Here is a 16,910-nt window from a genome sequence, read left to right as displayed (position 1 = left end):
TTATGTGCTTCGTGTCACATGTGCACTTCAGCTTCACTCCTTTGCGATCCTGCACAATTCAAATAAACAACGAGCAGTACACAAGAAAAGAATAGAATGATGCTATCTAAAATGCACGAAATGAATGTTGAAAATTATATTGAAATAAGCAATGATAATACTAAACGAGTGTAAGTATAACTATGCATGCAATGTTCACTAAATGAAATTTTATGCTAAATTGAACATACACTAATGAAATCAAATACTATTAACCTAAATGCTAAACACTAATGTAATTGATTGCAAAGTAATAAGACTAATTATCTAAGAAGAAAAAGAAAAAGAATGTAATGCTAACAATATTATTCAATCAACTAACAACTAAATTTGACTAACAAATCATTTTAACAACTAATCAATTCAATTAACAAATCAATTACTAACAATTAAGTAATAGCTAATCGGAAAACTCAGTAGATGATACCCGAACACCTGATGTTTTATAATGCTCAAAGCCCAATAGTACTCAATCCACAAAACTAATCCAACAATCAGTATCTTGTTACTCAAACCCGATCCAGAACTCCTGTGAATCTGTCGATCAATATTCACCAAATATCCTAGTAGATAACAATCGATCAAGTTGGAAACTCAGTAGATCTGTGATCAATCAAGCCAAAACAAACTCAGAAAATCGATCAAAAGATTTATTAGTGTTCACACAGGCTAGTTTTCAATCACCAGAATTCATAGGATTTTATTCCACCGTGAAACAGAATTTCTCGGTAAACAAATATTCCGGCGAAGCAAAGTGGATTTCTGTTACAGCAAAATGGATTTCCACGGCAGCAACAAATGAATTCTGATCGGCTTGCTTCACGGTGAATCTCCAGCAGGTACAGAGCCCCGATCGACACCAAAAATGTTAATATCCAGGTGATCTAGATGATCCAGATCATCACCGGAAAACAGTGAATAGTTCTCACCAGAGATCAGCAATCAGACAGTCAATGAAGAATAGTAAAACACCGGCGATCAAAAATTTTTTAAACACAGGAAATATGGAATTGAGAATGTAAACTAAACTTTAAAATTCAATATGCATCTAACTAAAACATCAATTACAAAATTAATCAGCAAACTAAAGCATCAATCACAGAATTGATCAGCAGATGAAAAGAATTCAGAACAGCGGTGATCAATTTATTTTTTTTTCTTTTCGTTTTATTTCTATTTTTTTCTTTTCAGACAAACACAGTTCAATAGGACAAGTTGAAAGAAGAAGAAGAAGTAATCGGAAAAAGAAGAAGAAGAAGAAGAAGAAGAATAAGAAGAAGAATACTCACCGTGAAATGGAAAAAAAAATCGGGGAAGAGGTGGCCTCCACCTCGTGCGCTGCCGCGGATTGAGGAAGCTCCCTGCCACTGGATAAAGAAGATAGGATGATGGAAGAAGAAGAAGTAGTAGGAGATGGAAAAATCTGGCAACTGGGAGAAAGGGGCAAGGGAAGAAAATCAGAGGGAGAAGGGGAAGTTTTGGCGCACAGGATGAGAGCCCCGATTTTTTCTTTTTTTGGGGTTTTTAAAGAGTCCAAACCGGCTGGAACCGGTTTGTAACAAAAAAAAATTCAGTTTTTTAAAAAAATCCAAACCGGTTCCAGCCGGTTTGGTTATTATTTTTTTCAGTTTTCTTTTAAAGAAATCAAACCGTGTAATGGTTTGTTTTAAAAAAAAACAAACTATTTAAAAGAGAAAAAAACAAACTATTTACTAAGAACCTCAAACTCACTAACTACTCTAATCTAAAATTATTTACACTAACCTTATTTCAAAATATATCTAACTCTATTTTTAACTCTAATTTTTATTTTTATTTTTTATTTTTAATGAAAACTAAAACTAAAACTAGTATGTTAATATCAAACATCAAAATATGTACTAAAATATACAATTAAAGCTATTTTTCATACATTTTCTATTTTGAAATCAATTTGGCTCATTTAACGAAAACTAGCCTAAAGTTGGCTTTTTAAAACATTTTTTCATAAAATCATGCATATTTTAATGTTAAATCACCTTGAAATATATGCATGATCAAATACCCCCATGCTTATGTTTTGCTAGTCTTCGAGCAAACTAGAAAAATGCATGAAATGAAAACTATCACCTAACTCACTTTCGTAGGAATCACGGTTGCATTTAGCTCATGCAACAAGCCCTTTCAACCCCTGGGTTACCCCAGTGGACGAGTAAGGTCTCGTGAGGGTTTGCAGTGATGCTACCTACAAACATCTCTGTCATGTATGCATAATATTACACATCCTCATAAGCAGTAAGTAATCAAAGACTTTATTTTCACCCATATTTCCTATTATTTCAAAGTCACAATATAATTAGTCTTTTTTATACCACCACAGAAAAAAAAATTCTTTCACTTTTCTAAATATCACAATTATTTATGTTTTATTCTTGGAAAATCCAATAAAAACAAGTTATTATTTATTTATCCTCACTCATATGTTTTCTGCACAGGTTTTCTTAATCACACTTCTAAGCATTGAACTTTTCTTTCTTTTTAAGCTCTTTTCTCTCTTTTCTTTTTACGCTTTTTCTTTTTGCGCACTTATTCTTCTCTTATAGCTTGCGTGTGGTCTGCTTTTATGCCTTGTGCAATGTCAATATCTTCTATACTTTTTCAATACATACCAAAAGATATCAACTAAGACATAAAAGTGACTTCCTTCATTCACCTTTATAACATGAGAGTCAAACATTTCAACTTGTATCTGTTCTCAGTTACTTAGGATCACGAAGTTTTCCACTCTCCTTTTCGAAATGGAATTAAAAGTTTCAACTTACATCTAAGTTCCATCTACTAAGGATTGTGGAATTATCCAAACAACCTAACGCATGCTTCTTTTTTCACTTTTTGAGCTCATTTTTACACTTTTGTTCATTTGCTTAGTTTTTTCAAAAATACAACTCTGCATATTCATATTTGTGATTCAAAATAAATTCTAACATGTATCTATCATCATTTCTTCGAAATCCGCATAAACAACCATAATTTTTAGATCTATGTCAGAAAAAAATTTCGTGGGGCTTAAAAATCCTCTAAAAACATCAGATTTGAAATAACATTCATATAAGTTCAAACTCTTTCTTTAAAAACCTACTTTTCATGAAAGATGTGTAAACATGTGCAAGAACGTAGGCAAAAATATTCTGGTGATCTACTACACCCTCCCCCATGCTTGAATGACACTGTCCCAATGGCACTCCCCCATGCTGATGTGAAACTAAGTGAATGCACATGAGATAAAATCAATGAGGGAAAGAAAGTAAACTCAATGAAATCTAAAATGTGAAAATATGCCTACAGTGATCATGATCTATGAATTATGCACATGAACTATATGAAAGTAAACTAAAAAATTTTTGCTTTTTTATGAATCTTTCCAAAATCTTAAATTATATACAAACATGTGTGAGCCCTAAACTTCTAAAAGATCAACATACTCAATGTCTTGTCCTATCACAGTATCTGAGATATAAGGCTTCAGCCGTTGCCCATTTACTTTAAAAATTGCACCCGTGCGAGGGTCAAAAAGATCTATCGCTCCATATGGAAACACCCTATGCACAACAAATGGACCATTCCATCTTAACTTCAACTTGCCTGAAAAAAGATGAAGACGCGAATGATAAAGCCATACCTTTTGCCCAGGCTCGAACTGTTTCCTAACAATATATCGATCATGAAAATGCTTAGTTCGAGCCTTGTAAATCTTTGCACTCTCATAGGCCTCATTACGCAATTCCTCTAACTCACTCAACTGTAATTTTCTCTCGACTCCAGCTTGGGTCATATTGAAATTGAATTTTTTTATAGCCCAATATGCTCTATGTTCTAACTCAACAAGAAGATGGCAAGGTTTCCTGAAAACTAATCAAAACGGTGACATACCAATCGGAGTCTTGAAAGCAGTCCTATAAGCCCACAAGGCATCATCAAGGCGCTGAGACCAATCCTTGCGGTCTGGTCTGACTGTCTTTTCAAGAATCCTCTTTATCTCCCTGTTAGAGGCCTCAACTTGGCCACTGGTCTGCGGGTGGTAAGGTGTAGCAATCCGATGATGCACAGAATATTTCCTAAGGAAGCTACTTGCACTTTACGAAAGTGCGTACCACCATCACTGATGATCGCTCTAGGAACTCCGAACCGACTAAAAATGTTGTGCTTGATAAATCGAAGCACCTCTTTATGATCATTGGTCCGGGTGGCCACAGCCTCGACCCATTTTGAAACATAATCAACCGCCACTAAAATATATGTAAATCCAAACGATGGCGGAAAAGGACCCATGAAATCAATGGCCCAAACATAAAAAATCTCCACAATCAGAATAGGTAAAAGAGGCATTATGTCGCGCTTAGTAATGCGACCTGTTTGCTGACATCGTAAACACTTCCTACAGAATTCGTGAGCATCTTTATGAAGTGTGGGCCACCAAAATCCAGACTGAAAGACCTTTGCGGCGGTCTTCTGACTAGAAAAATGACCTCCACAAGCTAAAGAATGACAAAAACATAAAATGGAATGATACTCTTCTTCGGGCACACATCTCCGAATCATCTGGTCCGGGCATGATCTAAATAATTCTGGTTCCTCCCAAAAATAATGCTTCACTTGCGCAAAAAATCTATCTCTCTCATTCTGGTTTCAGTGCGCAGGATACTCTCTAGTAACCAGGAAATTTATGATATCCGCGAACCAGGGTAAACGCTTGACATGAAATAACTGCTCATCCGGAAAAGAATCAACAATCTGTCCTTGATTAATAGATGAATCCATAGTCAGTCTGGACAGATGATCTGCTACAAGATTCTTACATCCACTCTTATCTCGAATCTCGAGATCAAATTCTTGTAATAGAAGAATCCAACGAATGAGATGCGGTTTAGCATCCTTTTTACTCATCAAATATCTCAATGCAGCATGATCTGAGTAAATGATAACTTTGGAGCCTAACAAATATGATTGAAACTTCTCAAGTGCAAACACAACGGCTAGTAACTCCTTCTCAATGGTAGTATAATGCATTTGTGTGTCAGAAAGAGTCCTACTAGCATAATGAATAACATGAGACCGTTTCTCAATCTTCTGACCTAAAATTGCTCCAACCGCGTAATCTGAAGCGTCACACATAATCTCAAATGGCACTGACCACTCAGAAGATCTGAGAATAGGAGCAGTGGTCAGTGCTTTCTTTAGGGCTAAGAATGCCTTCAGACATGCATCATCAAACACAAATGACTGGTCTTTCGACAACAGGTTACACAACGGTCTAGAAATCTAACTAAAATCCTTAATGAACCGTTTATAGAAACCTGCATGCTTTAAAAATGAACACACTTGCCTCACAGAGGTCGGTGGAGCTAATCTGACAATGGTCTCCACTTTGGCCTTATCGACCTCAATACCTCTCTCGGACACAATATGTCCAAGAACAATCCCCTACTGTACCATGAAATGACTCTTTTCCCAACTAAGCACTAGATTTGTCTCCCTACAGCGCTGAAGTACATGAGATAACTTTTGGAGACAATCGTCAAAAGAAGAGCCATAAACCGAGAAATTGTCCATGTAAATCTCAAGGACATCATCCATCATGTTGGAGAAAATCGCCATCATACATCTCTGAAATGTAGCCGGGGCATTACAAAGCCCAAACAGCATCCTCCTATACGCAAATGTACCATAGGGACAGGTAAATGTCGTCTTCTCCTGATCCTCGGGATGAACGACCACCTGGTTATATCCTGAATATCCATCTAAAAAACAATAATACTGCTGGCCTGCAAGTCTTTCTAAAATCTGGTCGATGAACGGTAACGGGAAATGATCCTTCCCAGTTGCACTGTTCAACTTCCTATAGTCAATACATACTCGCCATCCCGTAGTAGTCCTCATGGGAACGCTCTCTCCTTTCTCATTCTTCTTCACAGTGAGCCCAGACTTTTTGGGAACAACCTGGGTAGGACTCACCCACTGACTGTCGGAGATGGGATAAATGATCCCAGCGTCTAACAATTTAACTACTTCCTTCTTCACCACTTCTTTCATGTGAGGATTTAGTCTCCTTTGCGCTTCTCTTGAGGGTTTAGCTCCCTCATCCATAATGATCTGATGCATACAAAAGGAGGGGTCAATCCCCTTCAAATCCGCAACAGACCATCCAATAGCTTCCTTGTGCTCATGCAAGACCTGTAACAACTGATGCTCCTGTGAATCTGTCAGGTCTGCAGAAATAATAACTGGGAGAGTCTGCTCTTTTCCTAGAAAAACATACTTGAGTGAAGTTGGTAAAGGCTTCAACTCCAACTCCAACTCTGGAGGACTCTCTATCGATGGTTTTGCGGGCTTCTCAGCTAACTCTGGAAGTGGTTCAAAATGCCAAGTCCAACTGACATTATCTGCCTCACTATCTATTATATCAATGCGATCATCTTTGAATGATTCATCATCATCCTCTTGAAGTGGATCACTCAACAACCAAGCATGCTCAGTTGCTATAAGATCCTGAATGATATCAACTTCAAAAGAAGCTTCCTCCGTGTCAGACTCCATTGATGCACAAAAAATGTTCAGCCTCATTTTCCTATTTCCAAATGAAACATCCACCTCACCAGTGTGATAATTAATGCACGCATTGGCAGTAGCTAGGAAAGGGCGACCAAGAATAATAGGAGTCTGTCTGATGCTATCAACTCCCTCCATGTCTAATATCACGAAGTCGACAGGGAAATAACAATCCTCCACCTTGACTAAAACATCTTCAAGTATCCCTCTCGGGACCTTAATCGATCTATCCGCAAGCTGAAGCGTCATAGGTGTAGGTTTCATTTCTTTCAATCCAAATTTGTCATAGAAGAAACCCGGCAAAATGTTAACACTTGCCCCAAGGTCAAGCAAAGCACACTCAACAGTGATGTTTCTTATGACACATGAGATGATAGGGGTCCCTGGGTCCTTAAGTTTAGGTGGGGTTTGGTGTTGTAATACTGTGCTTATCTGCTCAGTCAAATATATTTTCTTCTGCGCATGGGACCTCAACTTCTTTTTCTGCGTATAAAGCTCTTTGAGTAACTTTGCATATGCAGGGACTTGCTGGATGGCATCTAGTAAGGGGAGGTTTATCTGAACGTGCTTGAATATCTCAAGCATCTCTTGCATGTTCACTCCCGACTTACCTAGTGCTCTCGATTTGTCTAACGCCTCAGGAAAGGGGGCTTTGGGAATATGGGTTGTAGAAGGCTCAAATGGAAGAACCCTTTCGCTTTCCTGAGGTAAAACATTAGGGACAGACTGCTTCTTACTTATCTTCTCTCTTTCTTCTGCAGCCTCCCTCGAATGGTACTACTTCCCACTTCTAAGGGTTACTACTGCTTGAGCCTGCTCTTGATGTGTATCTATCATATGCAAACTCTGCAGAGGTTCTTTACCCCTAGGGTTAACTATAGGCTGACTAGGCAATACCCCCTCACTTCTCCTGCTACGTGCTTCAGCGAGCTGCCCCATTTGAGTTTCTAATTTTGCAATAGACTGGGTATGTGAGCTCAAAGCTTGCAAAATCTTATCCTCAAAAGATTGACTAGGTGAAGGCTCCTGAAAATGGGGTTGAGTATAAGCAGGTTGGGATGGAGGATAACTGGATCTCTGAAATCCAATTGCATAACCACCTTGCTGGGATTGACTCTGGGAAGGGTTAGGGGCTTGAGCCTGTGAGTTACGCCATGAGAAATTTGGATGGTTTCGCCAGCCCGGGTTGTAAGTGTTGGCAAATGGATTGGGTGCGGGCCTAGCGAAGTTTTGAGCCATCTGAGCTTGCTCTTGGACAAACTCAGGGTACTGTGGCGCAGCTGGACACTAGAGAACATGGTGTGCAGGACTCGCACACAACGCACACACTTGCATGGCATGAGAGGGACCCAACAACAACTGATCTAATTTCTGGGACAGTTGGTCTACCTTGTTGCTCAACTCAAGGTTCATCCCTATCTCGAAAATACCTGCCTTCTTAGTGCTATCCTTTACAGGTGCAGCTCTATCAGACTGTGAAGTTGTCGCATGGTGCATCGATTCTCGCTTAATGTCTCAAAGAGCAACCGTGCTTCATCCTCACTTTTGAGCATGAAAGTGCCCCCACATGCGGCATCAACCATTTGACGATTCTTCTCAGTAAGACCGTCATAGAAATATTGCACCAGTTGCCATCGAGGCACCTGGTGGTGGGGACACTTGAGGAGAAGATCCTTCATCCTCTCCCAAGTCTCGTGGAACATTTCCCTCTCTATTTGCGAAAAGCTAGTGATGGCCTTTCGATATTGGTTCGTCTTACCGATTGAGAAATATTTTTTTAAAAATTTTCTTTGCATATGTTCCCACATGGTAATTCGAACTGTATCTAACGCCTTCAGCCAGTGTTTGGCTTTATCCTTCAGGGAGAAGGGAAACAGGGTCAACCTCATAGCATCGTCTCCAAAGTTGTTGATTCGCACTGTCGAACAAATCTCTAAGAATTCATCGAGATGACGGTATGGGTCTTCATTGCTAAGGCCATAAAATGAGGGTAACATTTGGATTACACTAGCCTTAATCTCAAACTGATTCGCTCCTACATCAGGTCTTGTGATGCAGGAGGCAGGAGTATAGGTGTTAGGCATGAAGTACTCCCTAAGAGGACAAGTAATCTGCTGATTCTCAGCCATGGTTGCAGATCTTTGGGCTCTCCTAATAAGGGACTCGGGGCCCTCAATCGGCTCTACCAGCTCAGGGTCAAGTGAGCGTCGCCCTTGCATACACCTCGTAGTAGACCGGTGTAGCTCACGTCCTAACTTTGGGTTTTCTACCTAACTAACGCACTAAGCGGCCAAACCACAAAGCGAGTAAACTAAAAACAACAAAAACTAAACAATCACCACGCAAGTAAACATAACAGAGATGATGCAAAAGAAATATAAAGTCTATGTGTACGGTACCAATCGTACACATTCACCTCTAAGGGAATCCTAGTAGGTGGGCTATGCAGAAAAGTAAGCTCGTCTCTAAGATATGCACATACGTGGTTCTAAACCTAAATGCAAACAAACACTAGGCAATAAAGTGAATACTAATATTACGCCGTTCCCCGGCAACAGCGCCAAAAATTTGATGTCTTCTTTTAAATCGTTGTAATTTTGAAAAGATTTTTATATGAAAAATATGTGAAAACCAGACATCAAATAATAAAAACCGGTTCTCACTAGTGGATGAGACCGGGTCGAACTCAAGGAACAGGAATATTTTGTATTCAAACACACAAGTCTAAACTAATCTTTATTGTCGTATTATTAAAATGTAAAATGATCAAGAAAGGTAGAAACAACTAACTATTACAACAAATGAATACCCTTCGCAGAGGGCGTAAAGTGCAATATTTACAAACCCAATTAAATGCCTAAATTCTAAAATAAAAGAAAAGAAAAGAAATCTTCTATCTTTATGTGCTTCGTGTCACATGTGCACTTCAGCTTCACTCCTTTGCGATCCTGCACAATTCAAATGAACAACGAGCAGTACACAAGAAAAGAATAGAATGATGCTATCTAAAATGCACGAAATGAATGTTGAAAATTATATTGAAATAAGCAATGATAATACTAAACGAGTGTAAGTATAACTATGCATGCAATGTTCACTAAATGAAATTTTATGCTAAATTGAACATACACTAATGAAATCAAATACTATTAACCTAAATGCTAAACACTAATGTAATTGATTGCAAAGTAATAAGACTAATTATCTAAGAAGAAAAAGAAAAAGAATGTAATGCTAACAATATTATTCAATCAACTAACAACTAAATTTGACTAACAAATCATTTTAACAACTAATCAATTCAATTAACAAATCAATTACTAACAATTAACTAATAGCTAATCGGAAAACTCAGTAGATGATACCCGAACACCTGATGTTTTATAATGCTCAAAGCCCAATAGTACTCAATCCACAAAACTAATCCAACAATCAGTATCTTGTTACTCAAACCCGATCCAGAACTCCTGTGAATCTGTCGATCAATATTCACCAAATATCCTAGTAGATAACAATCAATCAAGTTGGAAACTCAGTAGATCTGTGATCAATCAAGCCAAAACAAACTCAGAAAATCGATCAAAAGATTTATTAGTGTTCACACAGGCTAGTTTTCAATCACCAGAATTCATAGGATTTTATTCCACCGTGAAACAGAATTTCCCGGTAAACAAATATTCCGGCGAAGCAAAGTGGATTTCTGTTACAGCAAAATGGATTTCCACGGCAACAACAAATGAATTCTGATCGGCTTGCTTCACGGTGAATCTCCAGCAGGTACAGAGCCCCGATCGACACCAAAAATGTTAATATCCAGGTGATCTAGATGATCCAGATCATCACCGGAAAACAGTGAATAGTTCTCACCAGAGATCAGCAATCAGACAGTCAATGAAGAATAGTAAAACACCAGCGATCAAAAATTTTTTAAACACAGGAAATATGGAATTGAGAATGTAAACTAAACTTTAAAATTCAATATGCATCTAACTAAAACATCAATTACAAAATTAATCAGCAAACTAAAGCATCAATCACAGAATTGATCAGCAGATGAAAAGAATTCAGAACAACGGTGATCGATTTATTTTTTTTTCTTTTCGTTTTATTTCTATTTTTTTCTTTTCAGACAAACACAGTTCAATAGACCAAGTTGAAAGAAGAAGAAGAAGTAATCGGAAGAAGAAGAAGAAGAATAAGAAGAAGAATACTCACCGTGAAATGGAAAAAAAAATCGGGGAAGAGGTGGCCTCCACCTCGTGCGCTGCCGCGGATTGAGGAAGCTCCCTGCCACTGGATAAAGAAGATAGGATGATGGAAGAAGAAGAAGTAGTAGGAGATGGAAAAATCTGGCAACTGGGAGAAAGGGGCAAGGGAAGAAAATCAGAGGGAGAAGGGGAAGTTTTGGCGCACAGGATGAGAGCCCCGATTTTTTCTGTTTTTGGGGTTTTTAAAGAGTCCAAACCGGCTGGAACCGGTTTGTAACAAAAAAAAAATCAGTTTTTTAAAAAAATCCAAACCGGTTCCAGCCGGTTTGGTTATTATTTTTTTCAGTTTTCTTTTAAAGAAATCAAACCGTGTAATGGTTTGTTTTAAAAAAAAACAAACTATTTAAAAGAGAAAAAAACAAACTATTTACTAAGAACCTCAAACTCACTAACTACTCTAATCTAAAATTATTTACACTAACCTCATTTCAAAATATATCTAACTCTATTTTTAACTCTAATTTTTATTTTTATTTTTTATTTTTAATGAAAACTAAAATTAAAACTACTATGTTAATATCAAACATCAAAATATGTACTAAAATATACAATTAAAGCTATTTTTCATACATTTTCTGTTTTGAAATCAATTTGGCTCATTTAACGAAAACTAGCCTAAAGTTGGGTTTTTAAAAAAAAAATTCATAAAATCATGCATATTTTAATGTTAAAGCACCTTGAAATATATGCATGATCAACGATGCAAGGTGCAATTGCAGCAGTATGGTGGAAATAAAATAGTGAATCAATAGAAACAGTGGTGACGCGCATACACTGTGGAAATGATGGCAGAGATGAATAATGCATAGTGAGTGATATACCTAAGTGAATATGCATCAAGCTATGCTGGAGATGATAATGTAATGGGGGATTAGACTATTCATATAACATGCTAGGCTAGTGAGAGAATCTAGATTGGAATGCTTATGGATGTACTATATCCATGGGAGAGTGTTTGTTTTAAGATGCATGCCTAATAATGAAAGTGTAGGGTGAGGCTGGAATAAGGTTGGCAGCACATGTGCAGGTGAATACATAAAAGATAAGGTGAAGGTGGCTGGAGGATGGGATAGGCTAAATGAAGGAAAAGCTGAGAATGATGGTGAGGTAGGTAGCCAATGTCTGCCATCACAAAATGCAAAATATGGTAGCTAACATGCAAGTGTAACAACCTACATAATACTATATGCAAATGTTGTGGAAAATCAGTATGAGATGTGATAATAGAGGTACAATAGCAGACATATGTTCAGTGGATGCACAAGTATTGAACTTGAGGTAAGTGTAGGTAATTACTGCAAATGATTTAACTAACTAGTATAATTCCTATCCTACTATAATATGCCATGGACTAGTGTGCTCAAGGAGCTATGACATGAACTAAACAGTCAATGATGCTTATGTACTTAATAGGCTGAATGGTGTATAGACAGATAATCAGTTAAGAATATACCATAAAGTAGATAGGTTGGGCAGGTGGTTATGGGGAAATGAGACTACAGCTACCATATGCCATGTTTATGTCAAGCCATGGGGTATGGTGACAATGGAATTTGATCCAGTCGGCTACGACAAGAAACCTTAGCAAGAATGCAGCTACAAGTCTATGTTAGCAAGGCACAGGATACCTAATTTTAACTCAGCCAATCAGGATTCCAAAACAAATCATAAACATGACCAAGGCATTCCGTTTCAAACCAGCAATCATAATTTTATAGCAAATCATAAACTTGAACTAAGCATTTGGTCTTAATTCAGCAAATCGGAGTTTTTACAATAAATCAGGGACTTGATCTTGAGTTAGATAACAGTGGATATGCAATGTGAGTGGAACAGTGGGTGCATTGCTGCAAACATAATATTACTGAAGATGCCAAAACACGTTGTGTAATAGATGAATATAGTTGCAGTGGGTGGTATACTGATGCTATGGAACCATGAATCTATACTTACCACAAATTCCAATTCATCCCAACCCAAAAGTTGTTGCTAAACCTGTCATGTATGATTAATTATGCACTCGAGCCATAAAGTCAAGAGAACTATAGAAAAGGTAATGATGAGGGGAGACATAAAATCCTAGCAGAGCCACTCTGATATAGCATGAAAACAACAAATTTTAGAAAACCACCTGTCAAAAGGAAATTAGTTTCAGTTTTTGACAGCTCATGCTCATGGCTAAATAACACTTGTTCTATCTCCTCAATCAACAACAAATTGTTTGCCGCTGCCTTAAGCCTCAACTGTAATGCAAGCTTTCCATGATGTGGCAATCTTGACGCAAAACTCAAGATGGCAGGTATGATCTCTACCTTCTTATCCTGATCAAGTCTCTTATCTAGATTTTGTGTTACAAGAAGATCTGTTCTAGGAGTTAGCAAAGACACCAGAAATAACAAGAAGAAATTTGGATACAGAAATTTGGCACAGGAACTTAACTTGCCAATTGGTTTTCTTTGGTAAATGGATTTCTTGCAATGGTAATTCACTATGCAGTAAGTTGGTTTCCCAACACATCTTAAGAGGACTCTCTCTCTCTTTCTTTTTTAGGTAAGTCACAGTCATTGTAATTCCCATTCAATAAACCAAGGTGGTTTCACATGGCTACAGAGCATGTATCTCCTTATTGATCAAAAGTCTGGCTTTGATCAAAGCATGTGTCTGACTTTGAATTGGCAGGGCATGGGTTTGACAATCAATGCAATAAACTGAACACAGTGAGGGTTATGAATGGAAAGTGCATAAAGGGTGTGACATTGGTGATATAGAGAACTATAGTGAGGTGATGTGCAAAAACAGATGCCATGGGTGATATTATAAAAGTGCAACGAGCACTGTGCTAGTGAATGTGCACAGGTGATGAAGATAGTGAGTGATGAAAGTTGTGGGTGTTGTATGTAATGAGAATGCAACAATGTGAAGGTGCCACAGATGAAGGCTATGTGGGTGATGCAGACGGTGCTGCTGTGAAAAGGGTATAACAAGTAAGTGCAAAGTGCCTGGGTGCTATTACATGTGCAAATGGAAAAGTGCAGGAGGTGAAGGTACCTTGTTACTGAGGCATTGATGACAATGGTGCTACCACCTGATGGCAGTGGATGTATATGAAGGTGAAGCAAAGATTATACATATGGACATAAGATGTGCGATGAATATTGCAGGGGACGACTATTGTAAGGCAGGGTGCTTGAGAAGTTACGACAATGGCGAAACAACCAGTCTTACTTATATGCAAATGAATGCTCAAGACTGAATCGATGAATGCAAGTCATAAGTCTATATGAATGATATTTACATATGTGGTGCGATAACGATGCAGATGCCATGCCACCAGAGATATAGAGCGAAACAAAAGAACTAAAGAAAAGTGGAAATTCAGTAATGTTAAAACAACAACTACCCCCACCCAAAAATAAAATAAAATAAAAATAATTACAAGTAAATAGATGAATAAATAAAGCTGGAATCCAAAATAAATGATGCATGAGATTGGAATAAAATTCATAGGTAATTCAAGCGCAGTATATAAATGATGCTATTGAATCTGAAAAAGATGAGAAGAATGAAATGAATGGACATGAAATGATCGGTAGATGAAACTGATGGAATGAAGATGCCAGGCGACCTTGAGCAGAGGATATCCCTAACTGATATATATATGGGTGTAATAGAAACATAATGAAATGGAATGTACAGAGAAAAGGGGATGCAGCAAAAGGGAAAACGTCAGGACATCTTACAAGTTGTGGAAAACAACAACTCTTATTTAGCACCCAAGAAGATCTGGGATACTATCATCCAAAACATGAAGTGCTCTCAAGAAGTATCATACTTCATGATAGCAATAGAAGAGGAAGGCCCAATAGAAGCCCAAAGAAAATTTGATCCAAATCCTAGTTCGAGACCTCATCTTCAGAATGAAGTAAGCAGGATTTAAAGCAGGGCAATGGACACAAACAGACGATTCAAAAAAAAAAAAAGGGAAAACGATGAATCTGAAGATATCCAAACAAGGAAATAAACACAACCAGACGATAAATAAAAAAAGAAGAAATATACAGAAGGAAAACAAAAAAGAAAACTATGTTGGAATGAAGCATTCTGATTATTGTTGCACATGGTGGGTGGAGATTGCCACAGGCAACTCAACGTCACCCATGGTGCATTAATGGAGGTAAAAGCAGGAAAACAAAGAGGAAAATTCAAAGAAAATCCAGGAGAAAAGGATAGGGCCTTACTTGATTCTGCAGATATCCAAAAGGAAGGAGCCGAGCTCTTCCCCTTTACTGTAGAAACCTTTTGCTACTTGTTTGCAGGGATTTCTGAAGAAGGGAGAAGGAGGAGGGGTCTCGAAAAAATGCAGTGAATAGGTGAATCGCGGACGTCAATGGATGTGGTTGCTTCTCGGTCCCCCTTTTCCCCTCTCTTGTGCCTCCCTTTATAGAGGAAGGGAAGATTCAGGAAGGAAATGGATTCGTTGGGGATCAATGGTTGAAGAACAAGGATGGTGATCAAAGGGTGGAGAAGGTGATTCCAGCGAGAGAGCGTGCGAGAGGGGAAGGAGGCAGAGGTCGTTGGTGATCAAGGGTGGATGAAGGATGAACGTTGGTGATGGAGGTATGCGATGGGAAAGCTTCTGGAGGGAGGATCTGCGAGAGGGAGAGAGAGAACCGAGATAGGGAGCGAGGCAGCGAGATAGAGGGCGAAACTGAGACGGAGAGAGAAAACGAGACAGTTGCAATTTTCTTTTTCTTTTCTTTTTTTTTTTATTTTTTAAAACAAGGTTCTAAAACTAAGAGGTTTTTGTACTTTCCTTTGTATTTTGGATTTTTTTTTTTTGTTCATTTTCTTGGTATCTTCTGATTTTTTTTTGTTATTTTTGAAATAAGACTCTAAAATTTACGAGAAGATAAAGGATTTAAAAAAAAATTAAAATATTTACAAAAGAAGGATTTTTCAAGAATTCAAGGCTTTAAAAGTTTGTTTTACTAAAAAACTCCTTTTTAAACCACTTTATGAAAAATTGTTTTAAAGGGACCTCCTTTTTGGAAAAAGGAAAAATTTGCAACGGCCGATTCACGATCTCCATCTCTCTCTCTCCCTCCATCGCACCCTCTTCCTCCTCCGCTCATCTCCAACTGACTCCTCTTCCAGAATTCTCCTTTTTCTCTTTAAAAAGGCATACAAGGTCTCTCTTCCTGCTCATTGCTTACAACCCTCCACCCTTCTAGCATATGGTTTTTCCCTTTCCCCATTTTCCATTTTCTCTGTTCTTTTATTTGAAGGAGTCAAATCCACCCGGTGTTCAGAAGAAAGACTCCTCTCTGGCACAACTTCGTTTGAGGTAAGAATCACCTTTTTTTTTCTCTGAGTGCATCCCTCTGGTTTTTGGAAGGTTTCCCGTGTTTTCCTTTCTTCACCTTTTCCATCTTATGAACTCTTAACTGAACATTTTATTTTCTGGAATTCGCTTCTTTCATTTTATATCAGATTTTTACAGTGACTTCCATTGTTGAAACACCGTATTTCCCATCAAATGAAGGGGCATCACAAATATTGGCCTCAATCAGTGTTGATTTGAGGTCGATACTCTATTTTGAAGCAATATGGGAGGGGGTGTTTTGATGCAATAAGACATGCCTAATGGTTCTGAATTTCCCCTTTTATTCATATGTGTTCCATTTCTAGTGCAATATGCATCCTCTCCCTTTGTCTTTGCCATTTCTTTTCTTTCTATTTTTTTTTCTTCTCTCTTTTTCTATATAAAGCACTAATTTCACGTTCGTGCTCCAGGAATGCACAATATGCAATGTCGATATGCCTAGTGGTATTATCTACTTGCATCCTGCAACAAAAAATAATTTCTCTGTTCTTTTCTTTTCTTCTCTCTTTTTTTTCTTTCTTTTTTTTTCCTTTTTTTTTGCTTTGTTTTCTTCGTATTTAGTTATTCTGTTTCATATTGCATTCTAGGCTACGATTTATTTTACTTTAGTTTCCTTTATTAAATTCAATTTCCTA

The 16,910-nt window shown here is 37.8% G+C and overlaps 1 protein-coding gene across 1 annotated transcript in view; it reads left to right on the top strand.

Moving 5' to 3' along the window:
* LOC149828592 (uncharacterized) overlaps nt 1–15,262 on the top strand; it is a 48,951-nt gene extending 33,689 nt beyond the window's left edge. The window contains exons 2-3 of the mRNA XM_090017090.1: nt 15,033–15,066; nt 15,209–15,262. Of these exons, the coding sequence (XP_089873216.1) occupies nt 15,033–15,066; nt 15,209–15,262 (88 nt within the window). The remainder of the gene's footprint in view (nt 1–15,032; nt 15,067–15,208) is intronic.
* Nucleotides 15,263–16,910: the final 1,648 nt, after the last annotated feature.

This window comes from Nuphar pumila, chromosome 9 (genome assembly GCF_984573655.1).
Source record: "Nuphar pumila chromosome 9, dmNupPumi1.hap1.1, whole genome shotgun sequence".
Classification (NCBI taxonomy): Eukaryota; Viridiplantae; Streptophyta; class Magnoliopsida; order Nymphaeales; family Nymphaeaceae; genus Nuphar; species Nuphar pumila.
Note: the sequence above shows the minus strand (reverse complement) of the source record. Positions and strands in the feature narration are given on the sequence as shown.